Raw genomic sequence first — 18,428 nt, 5'->3', positions numbered from 1 at the left:
CGCCAGCCGAGACACCAGTCAGCTGCAGAAAGCTGAACACAAGCTTCTAGCGATACACGAGGAAATTCTGATCCTGCCAGGGAACGGTCGGCCAGCTTACGAACACGACAAGTGAGAAGTCTCATCTCTCTCCAGCCTGGAGACCACGGTAACAGCAGATATATTTCTTTTATCATTAACAAGGAAACAATTCAAAGGTGCAGATCTATTCTCATCACTACTCCTCCACACAGCAAGTTCCTCTTTGTGAAGTTTACCCACACCGACTATGAGGGCACCCCTGTTTTACCCTCTACAGCTTCTGCACCTCTAACAGTCTACAAGACCGGTGGCTGCAGATGTCCCCTGCATCCTTGAAAACTACATTGTCCATGCACATGTCTATTGCAGTTTACCATTTCCTGACTTCTTCTCCTGAGCAGAGGTTAGAATGTAATTAAAAATGTGTTTTTATCCACTTGAGCGTGAAGTATCAGGTTATTAAACTTCGCACTGAAAAACCAGGAACTTTAACCTAAAGAACTGATGATAGTCCCCTCTGCTTGAAAACTTCTTGTCCTGACGTAATTGAGTCTAAGCATTTTAAGTTACACCTAGTACTTTCCAACCCCCTTAAGAGAAACATTCCTGGACCCATCAAGATCCTGGCTGCAGATGAGGGTGTTGGGGAAGGGTAAGACATGCGTGCAAAGCAGTCAATATGACTACCAATAACATAACCTGTTTCTATGTGCAGACAACTCATTTATTTCAATTAAAGTATTGAAGGCAGCCAGATGAGACACACATTTCCTACAAACATGCATCTTCTGTCCTACTAATTCCAGTCTTTCCATCCCATTACCTCATACCTCAACGATATCACCAGTTACCCCACATACGTCTTCATGCTCCTTCTCCTGCGCTTTAATCCTTGCTCCCAGGACCTTTCCATACAATCCCGGGATCACATAGGTTGGAATCCTATGTATCACCTGCAAACTTGCTGACAGTGAACTCCACTCCATCATTCAAATCATTAATAAGACAGTAAGTGGCACTGGTGCCAGTATTGATCCCTGAGTGACACCACTGGTAACCACCTGCCAGTTGGACTCTGTGTTGCTGATCACCAGCCTTTGAGCCCAGCAGTCCAGGCCATTTTCCACCCACTCTTATCATCCACCCACCCAAACCAGGTCTTACTAATCTGGCTGTAAGGATACAATGGGAGACTGAGTCAAAAGCCTGATAAAAAAATCAAGGCATAAAACATCTGGTCTCTCCTTGTTCACAGAGACAGCCGTCTCAAAGTAGAAGGCAACAAGGTATGTGAGGCATGATTTGCCCATGGTAAATCCACAAAGGTTGTTCCACGCTTCTGCTGCCCAGCTTCCCTCGCTCCTCCTATCCCAAGCCCTGCGTTTTGTGCTGCCTATTTACCCCCCGGGCAAGGACCGAGTCCTGAGTGCACGCTGAGCGATGATTAGGCAGCCAGCAGGCCAAGCAGAAGAGGTCCATACGGAAGTCTTTTCCCAGGCACCACTAACTGCGCAGACTAAAGGAGAAGACGACTTAACTCAAAGTCAGAAGGTGAAACACAGAAAAGTTAGAGCTGGGCAATTTACAGCTGTGCAACCCGTGTGCCAGCTGTCACGCGGCAACCCTTGTGAGTAAGCCACCTTTGCATTCCACACCAAGCACGCACATAGCACTTGTCACATAGTGCTATGGTGGAAATTCACTCCCAACTTGACTGCAGTAAAGCGTTTGCACGCCCATCTTTTTGGTAATCATTCTGCAACTTCGTACCGAAGAGCTAGAAAAGCAAAACGAGCATCTTCCCACAGAGCTTTGCTGATGGACTGCTCTCTGACTTTTGAGGCTGCGCTTGCACCGCTTTGAGACTCCCAACACGTTACTCCGAGGCAGGTACTTCTCCAGGAGTTCCTGCCTTTAGAGAGATACTCACTCACTCACTCAAAACAAACAAATAACAGAAAAACCACAAACCCCCTACACACCCCCACACCCAACACCAAAAAAACCCCCAACTCAGAAAACACACAGTGTATAGACTAAGCACTCAAGATTCATCCAGGGCTTTTCATTTTAAGCCTCGATGCTGGAAGTTTAGCTAAGACAATTTTTTTTATTTCCTTTTCTGCTCTCTGTACTTCCTCTCCTAGTGCAGCCCTTCTTAAAAAAGGTATCTGTTAAAAGCATCAGCCACTATCCAAATGACTGATAAATTAGGCTACCTATTACAATGAACCATGCAGGTGCTATCTGGGAACCACTACAACCAAATCCGTGAGACCCGACGCACACGAATGGCCAAGGGGACACCAACGGCAGCGGCGCCGCGGCTGCAGGACGACAGTTCAGCACCATTCACTCTACACACTATCCACGCTTTCACCGTGGGCGAGCTGCATCTCTGAGATAGGTTCAGGACTACCCCAACTTCGCATTAGCACACAGATCCCCAGAAGAGCATGTCCACGAGTCAAGCCAGACTCCATGATGTACCAACCCTTCCTCCCCCCCTCGCCCCCCCCCCCAAAAAAAAACCCCTCAAAACCCCAAAACCCAAGAGAGAAGGTGGAATGGATATCTTGTGCCTTCCCATGCAGGATGCACTGAAATAAAGTCACGAAATGGAAAGGAAAACAAAACAAGCAGACCTCCCCAAAGGCTGGTGCAGACATCCAGGAGGGAGCCAATCAGTTCATCGAAGGAAATTATAGAGCTGTATTTCATTAAGGTACCAAAATCCTCCACAGTCCTCCTCCTCCGAAACCTACGCATTGCATCACCTGAGGTTGATGTCAAGCACGCAGTGAAGAACAACAGTGCCCTCTACCAAGAGAAACAGCCAACGACTCCTGCAGCTTAGCATCCCCAGCCCAAAGAGCAGGGAAGAAACACCCGTGCTCTCCAACGCAACGCGGACTGCCACATCGTGCTCTGGAGAACGTAAAATCCAGACTCAGACTAAGTCACGACACAGAACTGCTCTTTGGCACTGAGGGCCAAACATGCGCACAAACACGTCGTGTTCCTCAGGGATGATTTGCTCTGCTGTCTTTGATGCACCAGGCTAGAAAGTACTTCTGACTCTCTTAAAAAACACAGCAGTCATGGATGACTTGGGGATACAGAGACTGTAACCAGCCTCTTCATCCCTTTACTGTATCATCTGCTCTTCTAATATCTGTCCTGACCACTGGCAGAGACAGCGAGGGGACGAGCTCAGCTGACAAGATGTTCTCACCACCTAACTTGTAAATGATTTTTGAGGGATACAACAATCGTTATTACAATTTTAAAACATTTCCTATATAAGAAAAGAAAATCAGTTCTTGACCAAAAAGATGGTTCAAGCTCTTTCTTCAGAAAAGTCTTTCCACAATAGGAAGAAGTCATCACAATTCTACCACCTCCCCTGCTACCCCCAAATACCAAGTAACCAAAAATATTCCCCTCCGTCAGAGGGGAACGAAAATCAAAACACCCTCTCTACCCTTAATTTTTTTTTCTTTTCCTATGGGAAAAAAAAGAAGTGTTAAAGACTCTATTAAGTGCACTAGGAACTTGGTTAGCAGTTTCATGCAAAAGTAGGTGAAATGCTATGATGACAGAAAGCAACAGAAAATCTTCGTACTAATAATCAGGCAGAAAACCACTGATAAGGATAAAGGTTTCTGTCATTCTAGGCCATGCACAACACAACTGGTTCACTGGACGTTACTGGCTAGTCACGTCCTTCTAAAGGGATCAGAGAGAGAAAAACTGAACAATCTGAACAAACTGAACAACGAAGACGCTCATGCCATGGTTACTACATACCCAGGACTGGCCACAGCTCTTAGTCACTGCCCTGCATAACACACGCTTCCTCTGCAACCTACATCACAGCTCCTGCTAAGCAGCAGATTCCTGAGCCCCCCAGGTCTATATAGTTATGCCTCTGCTTCTCCCAATGCCAAAGGCCTGGTCCTCCTCAGAGGACGTCTCTCCCGAGGAGCAGCGTATTCTGCAGCGCACCATCTCCTGGTCCCCTCGCTGTCCGAACCGAGGCATCCTCAGCGCACCTCACGTCCCGCATCTGCGTCATCTCCCCTGCAATCCAAGGGCAACGGAGGGAGGAGACAGATATATGTCCATGAAGGACTGGGAAGCTGCCACAGAAAAAAAACCAGACCCAGTAGGTTTGTAGGTGCCCTGCAGCCCACCATTTTAGACACAGCCTAATTAAGTTTGTGGAGAGAAAGGTAAGAGAGGCTCTTTGCAAAGCCAGCTTTGTGCACGGAAATGGATAATTAGCAGGGAATGTTTCCTAAAAGGGAGAGAGGATACAGCCCCCCCACCCCACCCCCCCAGCCCCAAACAAACAAAACTTGAGAGGCAAATAGTAGCAAGGTGATACCAAAGAGCCTTGGATTCCCACCAAGGCCAGGTTCCAGGCTTGCAGGGCACGGGGAGCTTCTGCTCAGCTATCGCACCTTCTCTCAGCCCGTGCACGAGTTGCTGTGACAACAGGCTGCCGGCACAGATGCATCGCAAGCATTTGGCACGTTCTGCTTCACAAAACCAAACCTGCCCTTCGATTTCTTGAGTATCTTTTCCTGAAAGATCAGCGAGCTCAACATAGTAGGTGAGTTATGTTTCACTGCTGAAATTAGGTGGAAAGACAGCCAGGTTTTACCACAAAAGGTGCAAGAATGTGTCTGTTTTGAAAAACGCAAAGGGGTGGGTGGCAGGGGAGAGAGATGACAGCTCAGGGTGAAGTGATCCCAGATTGGACACGCTCCCATGGGCCTGGCACACTTTGAGGCAGCGTCAGGAAATGCACATTTTACAGTGCCTGCAACCTGTCCCAAACAGACAGCTACTTTGCCTTAACTACAGGTAGTAAACGTTCCTCAGCAATTTCATTCAGAATTGCAGGTGCTTCTCCCATCACTTCCCTAGACCACAGATTCAGGATCCAAAGCGAAATGAGTTGTGTTCAAAGCCGAGGCATGGACAGTCCAGTGCCAACTTCTGCAGAAAGCTGAAAAATTAATACTCATATTTAATTTCATGTATTGTGAACAGCCCCTAAGGATACTACTGAAAATTCTGTGTGTAAATTCAGCACGTACAGAGCCCAAGCCCTAAGAGCTGCTACTCAGCTCCCTTCTCACAAGAGATCCCGTGCTCAGGGCTTTGGTCTCTTCCTGAGCACACAAAGGTTGTCTAGATTCTCATTTTATTCTAGATTCAGCATTTTATCCTGCTGAATTTCATCCTATTTCTATTACACCAGCTCACCTAGTTCTTTCGGTTAAATATTCTCATCTTATACTACCTCACACGGAAACATCAGCAGCACATTTTGGTTTTCTCATTATCACAGCTATTAGTGAGAACAACCAACAACAGAAAATTTGGTCTTGAGATTCAATCACTCATCCAACTTCCTCCTTTTAATCTCAACATGTGTCCCTCCAAACCCACCGATACTGCCTCATTTATCAACTAGTGACACAGGACAAATTTCTAGTGCTCCCCCACTTTTCCTCCAACTTCACTAATAATTTCACACATGATACTCTATTAAGCACTGTCCTGAAATCCAAGCAAGCTTTAACACTCACATTTCCTTAGTCAATGCAATCCATCATCTTAGCACAAAAACACAGCAAGTCTGGCACAATCTGTATCTGGATAAACAATGTTCTATCCATCTTTCCCATCTTCCTTCATATCTTTCTTCCCTTCCTTCAAAATCTATTTTAAAGACTTTTGTACCAGTGAAGTCAGTGACATGTCTTGTGGTTGCCCAGAGTACTTTTCCTTGCCTTAGACAAGATTTACTGTTACCTCATTTGAAATCTTTGCTAATCAGTGGTTTCCCATATTTTTTTTTTGAGAATTTTGATACGATTTGTTCTTTTTAACTAAAGCACAAATTCCAGCGTTGAACAGCGCAAATTCCAGCGTTGAACCTGCCTTTGCCTGTCCATCCAGCATCACCCATTTTGGCACTCAGGCAAGTGTTCAGGTGGACTCAGAGCTATAGCTAGTTAGCTCTGACCTTATCTCACTCACTGCTTAGCAGCTCTACATCTTCTTTGCATATTCTTTTACTCACACAGCTGAAAAATCTATTATTAGTTCTTTTAAAACTCTCCAAGGTTTAACTCAGCTGAGTTTTGGGCAAATCTCATTTTATCTTTATGATTTCAGATCCCCCTGATATAGATTTCCTTGCAGATGAATCCGAGGCTCTGTTCTTTACAAGAAATTTGCTTATTCTCAGTAGCCTCTTTTGGACGATCACATCTGGATTCCCTACCTGCAAGTGCTCTCTGCTGCCTGGAATACAAGTTTAAGATATCTTTTGTAGCTTTGATTTAAAATATTGACTTAAAATGCCAACTCTATTTTTAACTCACTGAAGACAGTCAATTCCATTTATTTCACTACATTTTTCTTCTTAATCAAAAATAAAAATCTAGACTTTATTCATATTAACAAAGTATCTTATGCACCTTTAAATTGCTTTGAAAAAGGATGGTGTGCTTTAGTGCTGTCTGTGTTTATTTACAGTCTGTGCATCACATCCCATCCCAGCCCTCAGCTTCATCCTTTACTTCTATCTTTCCTTAGGGCACACACGCCACTCTGCCACGTTCTCACTCATAACAGCTACTACACTCACTGAATCACTTGGTTTAGCTTCTTCCCCTCCATGCTCAGGAGCCTGGCATTCGTATTCTAAATATCTCGATTTTATCTTACTGCCCACCACCAATTTCACAGGCAGGGAAGACCCAGTCTCTTCTTAAAATGCACTGCCTATTTTACTGTTGCTTTCATCTGTCCACTTGCCTGCTCTCCTGTGTTCCTTTAGGCAAAGATATGTCAACATCTATCTGATTTTCCTCTTCCTACACTAAAACTAGCAATGCGGATTACTTAGCCTGTCCAAATCGTCACCCCTCACTTCTTGGCTTAAAGCCACCTTGATCTGAGACCCCAGGCGTTCGGGCAGACCCTTCACAGCACACTCTTCCTCCGAGCGCCTTCAGCAGCTGAATGAAAGGCTCCGTGCCAGCGCGTGTAATTCTCCAAGGACGGCCGTACCGACGTACCTGGGCGTTGCCCGTGCAGGCAAAGGGCTCGTTGGCGCTAGCAGGAACCGCAGGGGCCAGGTCTCCTGCCCTCATTTCGGGGCACAGAAATGCTCACACTCAGCCACCCCTGTGCTCCCCAAACCCCAAACTACAGGGTCCTTGGGGACACTGAGGACGAGAGGAGGAGAACAGGAGGTGGACACGTACGTGGGCTGGACGCGTTGAAGAACAGTCGCTGACCAGCGACCTCTTTTTTTGTTTCAGTCGCAGGCCCACGCACGTTCGCACTACGTCACTCGGCGACAACCTGCAGTCCAAGGTGCTCGTACAGGTGCGTCCCCCATCCCCGGGGACCCTCTGCAGCTTCTCCCAGAGCGAGAGTGAAGCGCCGAGGGCCGTGCCGCAAGCAGCAGTGCCAGCGCGGTCGCCCAGACCCCAAGCTCCGCTGGCGGCTCTGCAATGGGAGACCAAGATGTGGCTCTGCAGAACCGCTGGTGCAGCCTGGGAGCTAAGGGAACCCGCTGCCTCAGGCAGGTCTACGAGTGTTTGCATGAAGACTCTCAGAGCTATGGATCTCAGAGACTAACAAACAGCTGTGAGGGACATCTGATGAGCCTGACCCGGTGCTTACAGAAAGACAAGGCCTGTTTCAACCACGTGGAAGGTACAAAAGAGTCAATTCCCTGGATTCAACAGAAATGTCACACCACTTAAAGGAGGCTACAGCGTATAATCTTAGAGGAGGTGCTGCTAAGCAATCAAAACGTATGATGAAGTGATGGGACTGTCCACTAGCACCTGGATCTCCTCCCGGGATGTCAGAATGCCACAAGAAACACCACCTTTATGGGAAGGTGGACAAAGGCAGAGACCTCTGACTCAGCAGGGCCAGAAGAAATAAATCCAGATCCTAGAGAAAAATGGTGCTTTTCACAGGGAAAACTGTTCAGGCCCAAAGGAATTTCAGTTTCACAGACTGGACATAGCTAAGGAGACTCCCCCCCACCTCCCACTGGGGAGAGAGGAGCTTAAATTTCTGCCCTGGGACCTGTGACAGAGATGGGGGACAGCACATGCTCCTCCTGAACCAACAAGGATGGTAGTGTCTCTAGAACTGGGGTCTCCAAGGGAATCGGTGACCTAGAGGCACTCAGAGAAGAAGTCGGCTCATTTAAGTAGGCCAATATGCAGGTACTCAAACTCGCTGCGTGGACAGGCCTACGCAAAATCCAGGACATCAGGCAGAATCTGGGGAAGATTCCTGTACAGGCAGTCTAGGGAACAAACCAAGGTCCAGACCTGGGATGGGCAGTGTCCACACTGCTATTTAAACAAGTCAGGGACCATTTTCTGGTTCTGTGGATGTAAGTCATGATGTGCCACCTGGCCCCATGGCTAAACCCATCTCCCCCTCAGCACCAGCTGCCAGGAGTGGCCCCAGACACATGCTCTCCTCCCGTCCACACCTGGGCCTTGTATGGGAGAAGGCTAGTGACAGACCAGAGCTGTGCTGGAAAGCATGCTAAGATGGTCATGAGCCACTACGCATCACCAAGACACTGTCCCATTTTATTTACTAGTATAGGGATGTATTAGTAACTGCTTGGAGTGCTGATCTGTGACCTCTGGACCAGATGACATCACAAGGACTCTTCCAACCTAAATTAACCCCACAAACATTCTGCAAACATTAGTTCATCTGAATGTGAACTTGCTATTACAGCCTTCTCAGCCAGACAGGGATCAGGATTAATATTTGTATTTGGCTTTACCCTGCAGAAGCCCTCCTGAAGACTGAAGTGAAGGGATAAGCATACACCACCCTCCCAGACTGGAAGCCTTCTGCACACTAGATGAGGGGTTCAGACACAGGCCAGCTCTAGGGCCAAGAGCCTTGCACTTCTTATTAGGATCCGCGACAAAGAAACTGTCTATGGATGTAAAAGAGGTGGTCTTTGTGACAGATTACCTGGCAAATCTTTCAACCTATTCTCATAATCTATCAGAGTAAGATGAGGACACTGGGAATGAAAGACAAAATTTTGAGCAACTTGCACAACCAATCATCTTCAAAACATTGTCTTCAAAATACTAACCCTAGAACTTGCTTTCTCTGAATTCCAGCGAAGATCACATGAATTTCCCAATCTGCTCTCATCCTTGTCACAGTCATGTTCAAGCTGTTCCAACATGAGTCTAGTCAAGACAACTGCCATGCTACCCTACTACTCTCATGAATCTATAAACACAGTTGGAGATTATTAGCAAGCCTGATACGGCTGGCTTTGCTCCCCAGCAAAGTATAGTCAGGCCAAAACCTTTCCATCAGTGCGCAGCACAATCAGCTGCTAGGCTATACCTAAACTCACAAAATACGTGCTTCCCATTCTCTGGCCTTGAGGGCAAGTGGCAGAGCAACATCATGTCCATACAACTAAACTTTCATCTGTGCACAAACATCGTGGACTTATCCAAACTACCTACTGAAAACAATCTCCAACTCAAAACTGTGTCCAGGCTTTGTCTGGAAAAGTGAAATTTGGCACAAGCAAAAACCATGCCAGGGAACAAGCTAACAATTCATCAGTACGGACAATTGGATGAAAGTGTTCACGCCTACGCTCCGGCTGTAGTGTCTAAGCACCATTTATTTTTCACTGAGGTTAACTACACATAGCCTCAGTTTAACCCAAACATGAATCATTCTCCAAGAAGCACAGCACACAGCAAGTATGAACGCCTAGAAACAGGAAGGGCTGATTAGTTAGGGGCACCAATTAGTCTTCAAGTCTTCACTGACATCAACGGTTTCTCATCAGCGCAGCAGAAGCACTTTTGCTTCGTTTGTCCGGGGCCCGGAGTACAGCCAAACACCCAAGTTCATAACACCAAGCTCAGTCGGGAGCCTTCTCTGCCCAGGACAGTGCAGAGGCAGAGGTGACCAGTGAAGCCAGCTGAAGCATAAAGAGACACTTGGAACAAAGAATATGAATGAGCATGAGGAACACAAGCTAGAAGTGCAGGTGGGCAAGCTAACAGCTGAACTAACTCAGAGATGGAAGAAAAGCTCTGCTGAACAGACCCTGCTACATGCATATTCCATGATACTACTGATGGGGCAGCACTCCTGCTACACCTTCCACGGCCACAAGACCAGGTCCCAAGCGCACATAATGCTTTATCTGCAGTGACTGATGTGCCAGTGCCCTGGAGCATAAACTGCCACATACCCATCGCAGCATGCCCAGACCTAGCAGCAAACTTATGGAATCCAAACATCCTGGGTAAGGAGATGCCTGATGGTGTACGCGTTTACATCTAACACTCTCAGGAAGGACTAGGATTAGAGCAAAGAAAAGCTTTGCAGGTGCGGACGGGCTTCCAGAAACTAACTGAAACTCACTGTAGAGTATAACTGAGAACTGCATTTTATTGATCTGGTTTCTTCTTCTTCAACTTTGTTTCCAACTTTATAATCAAAGTCTAACTTTCACATACCAGAATTCACCTGTGTGAATATAACCTAATATGCAAATATTAGAATGCAAACATGCTCATCTATGCAAAGTGTACTCCACTAAATCTGTCAAATCAGGACCACTTCTTCCCTCTCCTAAATCAGACATTAAAAAAAAATACAACAAAAACAACAAAAAAGATGTTCTCTTTAGTTGCTTTAGACCTGGACAAATCCCAGAAGTGTGTTTCCCACCCAGTTCTTTCAGTCCAGGAGGGGAAATCTGCCCAGGCAGCTGTCACTGACAAGAGGCCAGCTGTGGTGATACAACCCCCAACTGCAGGTACCCCACGAAGTCACGGTGACTTCCGAGAGCACTGCACACTCGGCACTTGCCGTCAGCGGCTCCTCCTGACACGGTCGTCTGAGGGCTGCTGTCCTTCAGGAACAGCAAATACTTGTTATGGCTCTGCTGGCACTGGAGACTGTGAGGGTCAGGACTGCCAGGGCTGAGTCACAGTCATTTTTAATATTTCATGCTGAACTAGAACAAATACATGCAAATTACTCAGGATCCAGCTGCTATTCTCTTTTGAAGGCTCCTGTAATGTTTAAGATCACTCCCACTCTTGCTCCATCATCCACTGTCACCGGCTAAAGACCCATGCTGCTGCGACAATGTCTCAAGAGGGTCTAATGATTACTCTTCTCGTGACAATACCACAAACTTACCATGATCAGTATGTCTGGATATCAATGCACACAGTAAAATAAACATCTTGAGCAAACATCAGATGTACCCACCACTCAGTGCAAAAAATGGGCAAACTCAGAGACTGCTACAAATTTAAAATCAGTACTTCTGAATTTCTGGGGATGGACACAGCTGTTCAGTGTGTCTGCTGAGACGCTTGGATCCAAGAAAAAGAAAGTTTACCTTGCCGTGGATCGTACTGTCGCATCTGCACCTCCTCAACACATTCTGCTGGGAACCAGCCAGTCCTGCCTTTCACAGTTCCTTCCCAAAAGCCACCTTCGCCAATACTCAGCACTGTGGAAAGAAAGAAGCAGGTAATTAGGAACAAAGAGGACTCCCAGAAAAAGGGAAGGCCAGAATGTCCATCACGAAGTGCTAAGTCCATGGAAACACACAAGAGGGGAGTACAGAAATCCTGTCTGGGATCAGGAATGTTCTGGAGGAAGAAAGCCTTTGAAAGATTCTTTCCTTTCACCCATGTCACGGAGGGAGAAAGCATAGTGGCCTTCATGTGCTTTCAGTGGGCTTCCCAGTGGCCTTCATGCCACCGCGCGTTGGGAACACAAAACAGTGAATCAGCAGCATTCGGAAAAATAGAAAGGAAGAATTTGGCCAAGGCCACAAAACAAGTCACTGCGAGAACGGCCCATGTTCAAACAGAAAGAAAGAACTGTTTCACTCTAAATGGGACACCAAACATGAAGGCACTTCAACATCATAGCAAAGTTCTCCCAACCCATTAAGCCTTGCTTTTACTTGCTCACAGCTTGGAAAAACAGAGAGGAAGGTTTGAAAATTGTTCTGAAAATTAAATGAATTCAGAGTTGAGGAGGTTTTAGCCGAGAATCACATCAGGGGTATCCTCATTAAACCAGGGAACTATCAGCTTGAACTCTTCACCAGCTGCTGGATGAAAAAGGATGCCTTCCAGGTAGCCAGGATCCAAACTGCTGAAGAGCTGCAGACAAAAATCAGCACCTCTGACTACACCTGAACATGGATATGGGGTCCAAAGCAGATTAGCAACACATGAAATCTGCTATAAGAACCATCACCAGCCAGTACATGTTTGGTGTCGGCTGTCGTTTCCTAATTCCCTGCAACTGGATCCCCCCCCACCTTATGCTAGCAGGCTCTGTAAGAAAGATCTGGACCATTTGGGAACATTTAAAAACGCATCAGACATGACCACCACATTGTCGATAAGCACCGAGAAAAGGCCCATCATTCCCAGAGCATCCAAGTGAACAAAAGTGTGTGCAACGCAAGAGGTGAACAACGCGAGCTGAGAATCATCACCAACTTTTCTGGATGCCCCCCGTTTATATACTGCATGCAGAGTATGCAAGTATTACCCCTGTTCTGTGCAGAAACTGGCTGATGTTCACCTCTCACTTGAATTCAAGCGGTTACAAGAACAATTATCTGCACCATCCTTTTCCAAGGAAATGGAGAAGGAGAGCAACTACATATGTTTTCAGGTTATCCTGGCTCACAACACGTTCCTAACTCTTTGTAACACAGTGGCCTCTGGAACAGATTGCGAATTAATGTGTTATATGTAGTCTATAAAATGCTATTAGATCAAGGGAAACTGCTGCACATCAACCAAAAGTGATAAGCTTTTGATACATCGTTTGGAAAACATTGCAGTGTAACATTCAGTATTGCAATTCGCTTGACATCCAGACAGAAAATAAACAGAAGAGTCAGAATCCCGGGGTCCCAGCTGTCAGAGCGAAAGCCCAAATGATATCAGAAGTATTCCCTTAGCATTATCTAGATAACAAGGTCTTAAAAACAAGCCCATCACATAAAGAGATCCCCTTAATTAGGGGAGAGACACGGGGTTTCTTGGGACTTGCTTTGAAATTTCAAGAGCAGCTACAAAACCGTCTCGTACAAACAGGAGACACATACCCAGGGATAACCTCCCACTCGAAGACATACCTTACTGGCGAGGTTCCACCAAACTGAATTCTTAATCTCCTTAACAAATCCCTGAGTAACAGCTAAAGTAAAAGGTTGATGTCAGGTCTATTTTAAATGTGCATTATCTTATCTTACGCTTTTCCTTTATAGCTGTGTTTCCAACTTCATAATCATAACTTAACCTCATGGCTTTGATAGAATAAAATTTATCTTCATTTGAAGCTGGCCTATGATCTGAAGCGTACTCTAATGAATTTGACAGTTAAAAACAGAGCAGCTTCTCCCAGAGGCAGAGACTGCAGGTTCGCAGACAAGTCTCGGGATCTGTCCCCGGACAAACGCAGTAGACTTGGAGGCTGCTGTTTATTCCGTCCAACCATCAGGCAGTCCCCAATGAAAAGAGGAGGAAACTCCTTTGGCAGGTTACCAAAAAGGCCTTTTGGCAATGGGATGACAGTGATGAGGCAACCAGCAATCACAGGGGAAATCCTTATGGTCTCGTTTTCCTAAGACTGCATCGCAAACAGGCAGAACGAACAGGGATGATCAATAGAGTTACTCAGGTCTACCTGCAAGAGGAAACCAAGCAAACGAGACCACTGGTAAAACACGATGCCCAACAACCAGACCTCTGGTCCTCAGGAGGAATGGCTCTTGAGATAAAGTCCGTGACAACAATAAAATCTGTATTACAAAGCTATGCAAGCATCCTAGGACTGTGCACGCTGTCAGAGCTGCACAGACAGCAACTATTGCTTGTCTTCTCCACAACACAAGAACTCCGCACAATGATTTGGCATTTTGAGTGTCCTATTACTCCTTACTTTTTTACTTAACACCTAAGAACAGGCAGGGCTCTCTGCAGAACACACAAAAATGCTCTGCTCGAAAGAGTCCCCACAGTCAAAAAGAGGTCCTTTCAGCTCATCTTAAGCACACGAAGCCCCTACGAGGATACTTCCACCTCTAGCTAAAGTAACGTGAGGCATTTTATTGCTGACCTCCCAAGGGGGAGAGGAAGTTCGCACACTTGACTCGGCTCTCCGGCATGTCCTTGCTTCACGGTAGCACTGGGTGGCAGGGCGGAGGCAGGAGCACCGTGCTTAAACGATGGCATTGCTGCCTGTGACCTCTGCACCATCCCACCGGCCTCCTCCCTCCCTGGGGTCTCTCCTTGCACCTCCTTATCTTCAGCATTTAGACTGCATGCGACTTAGCGGCACTGCTTTTTGCCTTTGCTGTTAACCTCGACACGAATCGCTGCATAACCATCTCCTTTTGTTAGTGCAACGGTGCCTCCCTAGTCAGAGACCTCCGAGGAAAACAGTTTCCCTTCTCTTTTCCTGTCCTGACCCAAAACAGCAGCCCGGACAGCCCAGGTGCCACACGTGTGTCTGTGCTCTCAGTAGGTCCATCGGGGCCGTTACCTCCAGGAACTCACTTTTGCTGCTCCTGGGATTCATCTTCCTCTCCGAGGAGCTGTTCGGACCGAGCACAACCAGCCCTGCCAGGTGTGCAGACAGGTGCTGGTGACGGCAACCCAACGTGAGGCTTAGTTCCTGCCGGCAGAATTAAGACGCTTCCAGCTCAGGAAAGAGAGCGTGCAGTTGCACGTAGGGCAGCACGCCTTAGGGGCGGAAGCCGATCCCCAGCACGGGCCAGAGCAGCACTGCCAGACTGGGGCTTCTGCTGCTGGCAGCCAAGTGGACCATCTCTATCTTCTTTTTTAATAAGGTAAGAAATAAACAGCGTCCTGAGAATTCGCACCTGAATTACTACGGTATTTGGCATCCTGACTGGCAGGAGGCACAGACCCACCCGCACTCTACCAAGCGCTGCTCCCTTCCCAACGCCTCACAGACGACACCATCGGAATTAGTTCTGCATCTATCACCACAGCGCACGTGTGTCGTTCACAAATAAATGCAAATACCAAAGTTATTCATAAATTAACACCACTCCACACAAAAACTCCATAGTTTCCCATATCTAGGCATTAGTCTTATAGGAAGCAGGGGAAAAAAAAGCCTGATTTACAACCCAAAAAGGAGATTCACTTAAGTCTCTTCTCTAGAGCCTTTCCTGAGATGCAATGCTCCTTGCTCTCCAAAGGTTAGGGTGTTGTCACAGTTTGGAAGAGACCCAAATCCCAGAACTAATTTCCCACTGCTCTTGTCCATGCTATAAAAGCTCTGCTAACACTTGCCAGTGGAAAGTTTCCCCTGGCTAGTACTTTGTATTTTCAGCTTCCGAACCAGGCCTTGGTGGAGGGGAGCTCCTCCAGTTCTTCACAGCCTCCTGTTCTTGTATTGTCATGCTTGGCACTTTAACCACAAAACAGTACTCTTGCTTTAAAATTTGCTACTTCTCGAGAACTGGAAGGACTGAGATTTCAGCCTGTCTGGCATCATATTGAACACAGATTTTAATGTAACAGCAAACTGAATCTACTTAATGAGATGCAAATCTTGAAGAATCAGATTTAATAACTGGAGACAAAAACAAAAGAAATTAACATGTCTTCAATCTATTTTTTCTGTTTTGACTTGAAGATGGTTTCTCTGTTCTGTTCAGCCAGCAAACCTGAGCTGACCTAGCTCAAGACAGATCCAGAGACTGACAGTGCTAAGATTCGGTTCTTCAGGAAAGCCCTTTCTCTGCACTCTGATGAATCGAAAATGGATACTGAAACAGGACAGAAATCCCCTTCACACATCTCCCCTCCCTTCCCCATGTGTACATTTGCATGAAGGGCTTCTTATCACTCTTGCTGTGCCAACTGGTTGACCTCACTCTGCGCAGTTGAGTTGGACTCTGACCATGGAGACTAACGGAAGCAAGCCGGGGGGGGGATGTCCCACTGTGAACTTACTGCCAAAAACCACTTTGAAGTGATGAAAGCTTCACAACAGCACTGGACCACAGCTTTGCCAGTGAAGCAGCATCTAAAATGACTGACGACCCAGTCGGAGTTTTTATAGAGTCTAAGCATTTAATACGTGCATTTTAAAATTCTTCAGCCATAGTGAATGGCTCCAGAACCTGAGCAAAGATCCAAAAATTGTTTCTAATCCTCAAATAAAACATAGGAAAGGATGACCTCCAAGTCAACAGATCTGCAACTTGATGGAGCACAAGTGCAACCTGAAATTGCAGCTTCAAAAGTTGTTCGTCTTAATGTGATAGTTCTGAAATCTAGAAACTACAGTGCAAAAACAATATCAATATTTTTAACAGAAACTGCTAGATAACATGCTTATTGCTTGATCCCCAAAGCGTCCCATGCTTCCACAGGAACCAGCCTGTTCAGGTGCTCTCCACGGTGCAGTTAAATACCTCCATTACTCGAGCCAACACCACAGTTTAACATCTGAGCACAGGAAGCACAAGACAAACTGCGTCCTAAGACTCAACTGCAGGCAGGTGAAAAGATGGTATGTTTATACAGAGATTCTTCCTCATATTTAATGACGTAAATCTCATGTTTTAAAGGCACCTGAGGTCACGACAAGGTTCCTCAGCAGTCTCCAGGTCCCATCCTGTTCACCAGGCAGCACAGATCTCCGAACTGCCCCAGAACTGTGACCAACATGGAAATTCACAGCAGCTGCTCTTGCATGTTAAAAACCACAGTTTTTAAGGGTTGGTGCATGGAAGTTCACATTACCAAGCACGGACAGGCCGCTGGGGAATGCACGTGTGCATCTCTGCGGTGGTATCTGTGCATGGCAGTAAGGGCCTCACACCGCCTCTCCTGTTTTTGCTGCTTCTTGCTCACTTCAGGCTCCGACTCTGCGCAGGTTATGTCGCTTCCCACCGCGGCTACGGCAGTCTGCTCTTAAGGACCGCTTAATGTTACACTGCTGCTCCAACCCGCCTCCTCGGTCCCTGCTCAAAATCATCACTGGCTCCCTAAACAACTGCACACCCAGCTCATTCCTCCTCATTCTTCCGTGAAAAACACCCCGACACGCAGGTCTCCTGCCACAGCCCTGGCCTGCAATGGAAGTCGCCTTCTCCCTCCATAGGCATGCATTAAAGATGATCTCTATACAGCTCCTCGGCAAGCCTTCACCCAGCTCTTTCAAACTCTCCTTGCCATATAAGCACACAGCTTCCTTCGGAACGAGGGAGAGCGAGCACAAGCCTTAGGCTGGCAGAGCAGAGAGGTGCCAAGGAAGCTGCAACAGGTCATGCCCGGCACGCCGAAAGCAGAGCAGTCAAAAAAGCAGCCTGGATTCAGGTGGATGTCAGCAGGTCCTGACGGGAAAGGTGGATGCCATCTCTCTGCAGTCTTTCCTGGAAAGTCACCCCTCCAAAAGCCTGCTACATTTTCTTCTACAGAATCACGTCTTTCTCCTTTGCTGCCACACAAAGGACTCTCTGAGCTCCCTATGAGTAAGGACATAGGCCCAACTTAGCTGTGACAGCCATCACCTTCTGCAGGGGCCCTGTCGGAGTGGGCAATACCAAAACATGCAAGGAAAAGCGGGAAATGTCAAGAGAAGAGAAACAGCGGCCTAGAAATCACTGATTTGAGATGGGCAACTCACACATACAACCATCAGCTCCGAAGGTCACTAGTAATGTGAATCTCTCTAAACCTAGCAATGAGGAATACATGGAGTCATGTTGAGTCATACTTAAATATGCTTGGAAGAAATTAAATAGAAAATACATATTGGAAAAAAAATTCTTACAGAGAGCAAGTCGTGCCTAACCAATCACCTTTGGATCCAACCCCTAGACAGCTAAGTCCCAATGCAATTTGCCAGTGTTTTGCTGTTTGCCACGTGGCATGATCAAACAGAGCCCAAGTGACTGCCACATTCTCAAGCTGAGTTTGTCTACCAAGATCCTTACGCCTGCTGCTGAAGCATCCCAGAGAAAAAGCCAGCAGCTGCTGCTAGTCATCTTGGCTTTCTTTCAACCACCCTTCTCTCAGTAGCTCCCTCTCCACCTCCACACCAAATGCAGACGTTCCTGCCATCCCCTTCGAGGTTCCCTGGGGCACCTTCCATAGTTGTGCTACCACGAATCTGACTGTGTTTTCCTTCGCTCTGTTCTAAACCCTTATTCATCTCAAATATGCCTTTCAAACAACTGCATGCTTCCTCTTGTACGCTGCACTGTACCAGCACTTCTTCCTAGGAGAATCCTCTGTATCATCCCTCAG

General features: G+C 46.8%; 1 protein-coding gene across 2 annotated transcripts in view; it reads right to left on the bottom strand.

The window, feature by feature from the left end:
• Positions 1-18,428, bottom strand: part of SHANK3 (SH3 and multiple ankyrin repeat domains 3) — a 368,629-nt gene that overhangs the window by 147,805 nt on the left and 202,396 nt on the right. For both annotated transcript variants that reach the window (XM_064498806.1, XM_064498868.1), the window contains exon 12: positions 11,501-11,614. In XM_064498806.1, coding sequence (XP_064354876.1) covers positions 11,501-11,614 — 114 coding nt within the window. The remainder of the gene's footprint in view (positions 1-11,500; positions 11,615-18,428) is intronic.

The sequence above is a fragment of the Dromaius novaehollandiae genome, chromosome 1 (genome assembly GCF_036370855.1).
Source record: "Dromaius novaehollandiae isolate bDroNov1 chromosome 1, bDroNov1.hap1, whole genome shotgun sequence".
In the NCBI taxonomy this organism is placed as follows: Eukaryota; Metazoa; Chordata; class Aves; order Casuariiformes; family Dromaiidae; genus Dromaius; species Dromaius novaehollandiae.
The sequence above is the reverse complement of the archived record's forward strand: the minus strand, read 5'-3'. Positions and strand labels throughout refer to the sequence as shown.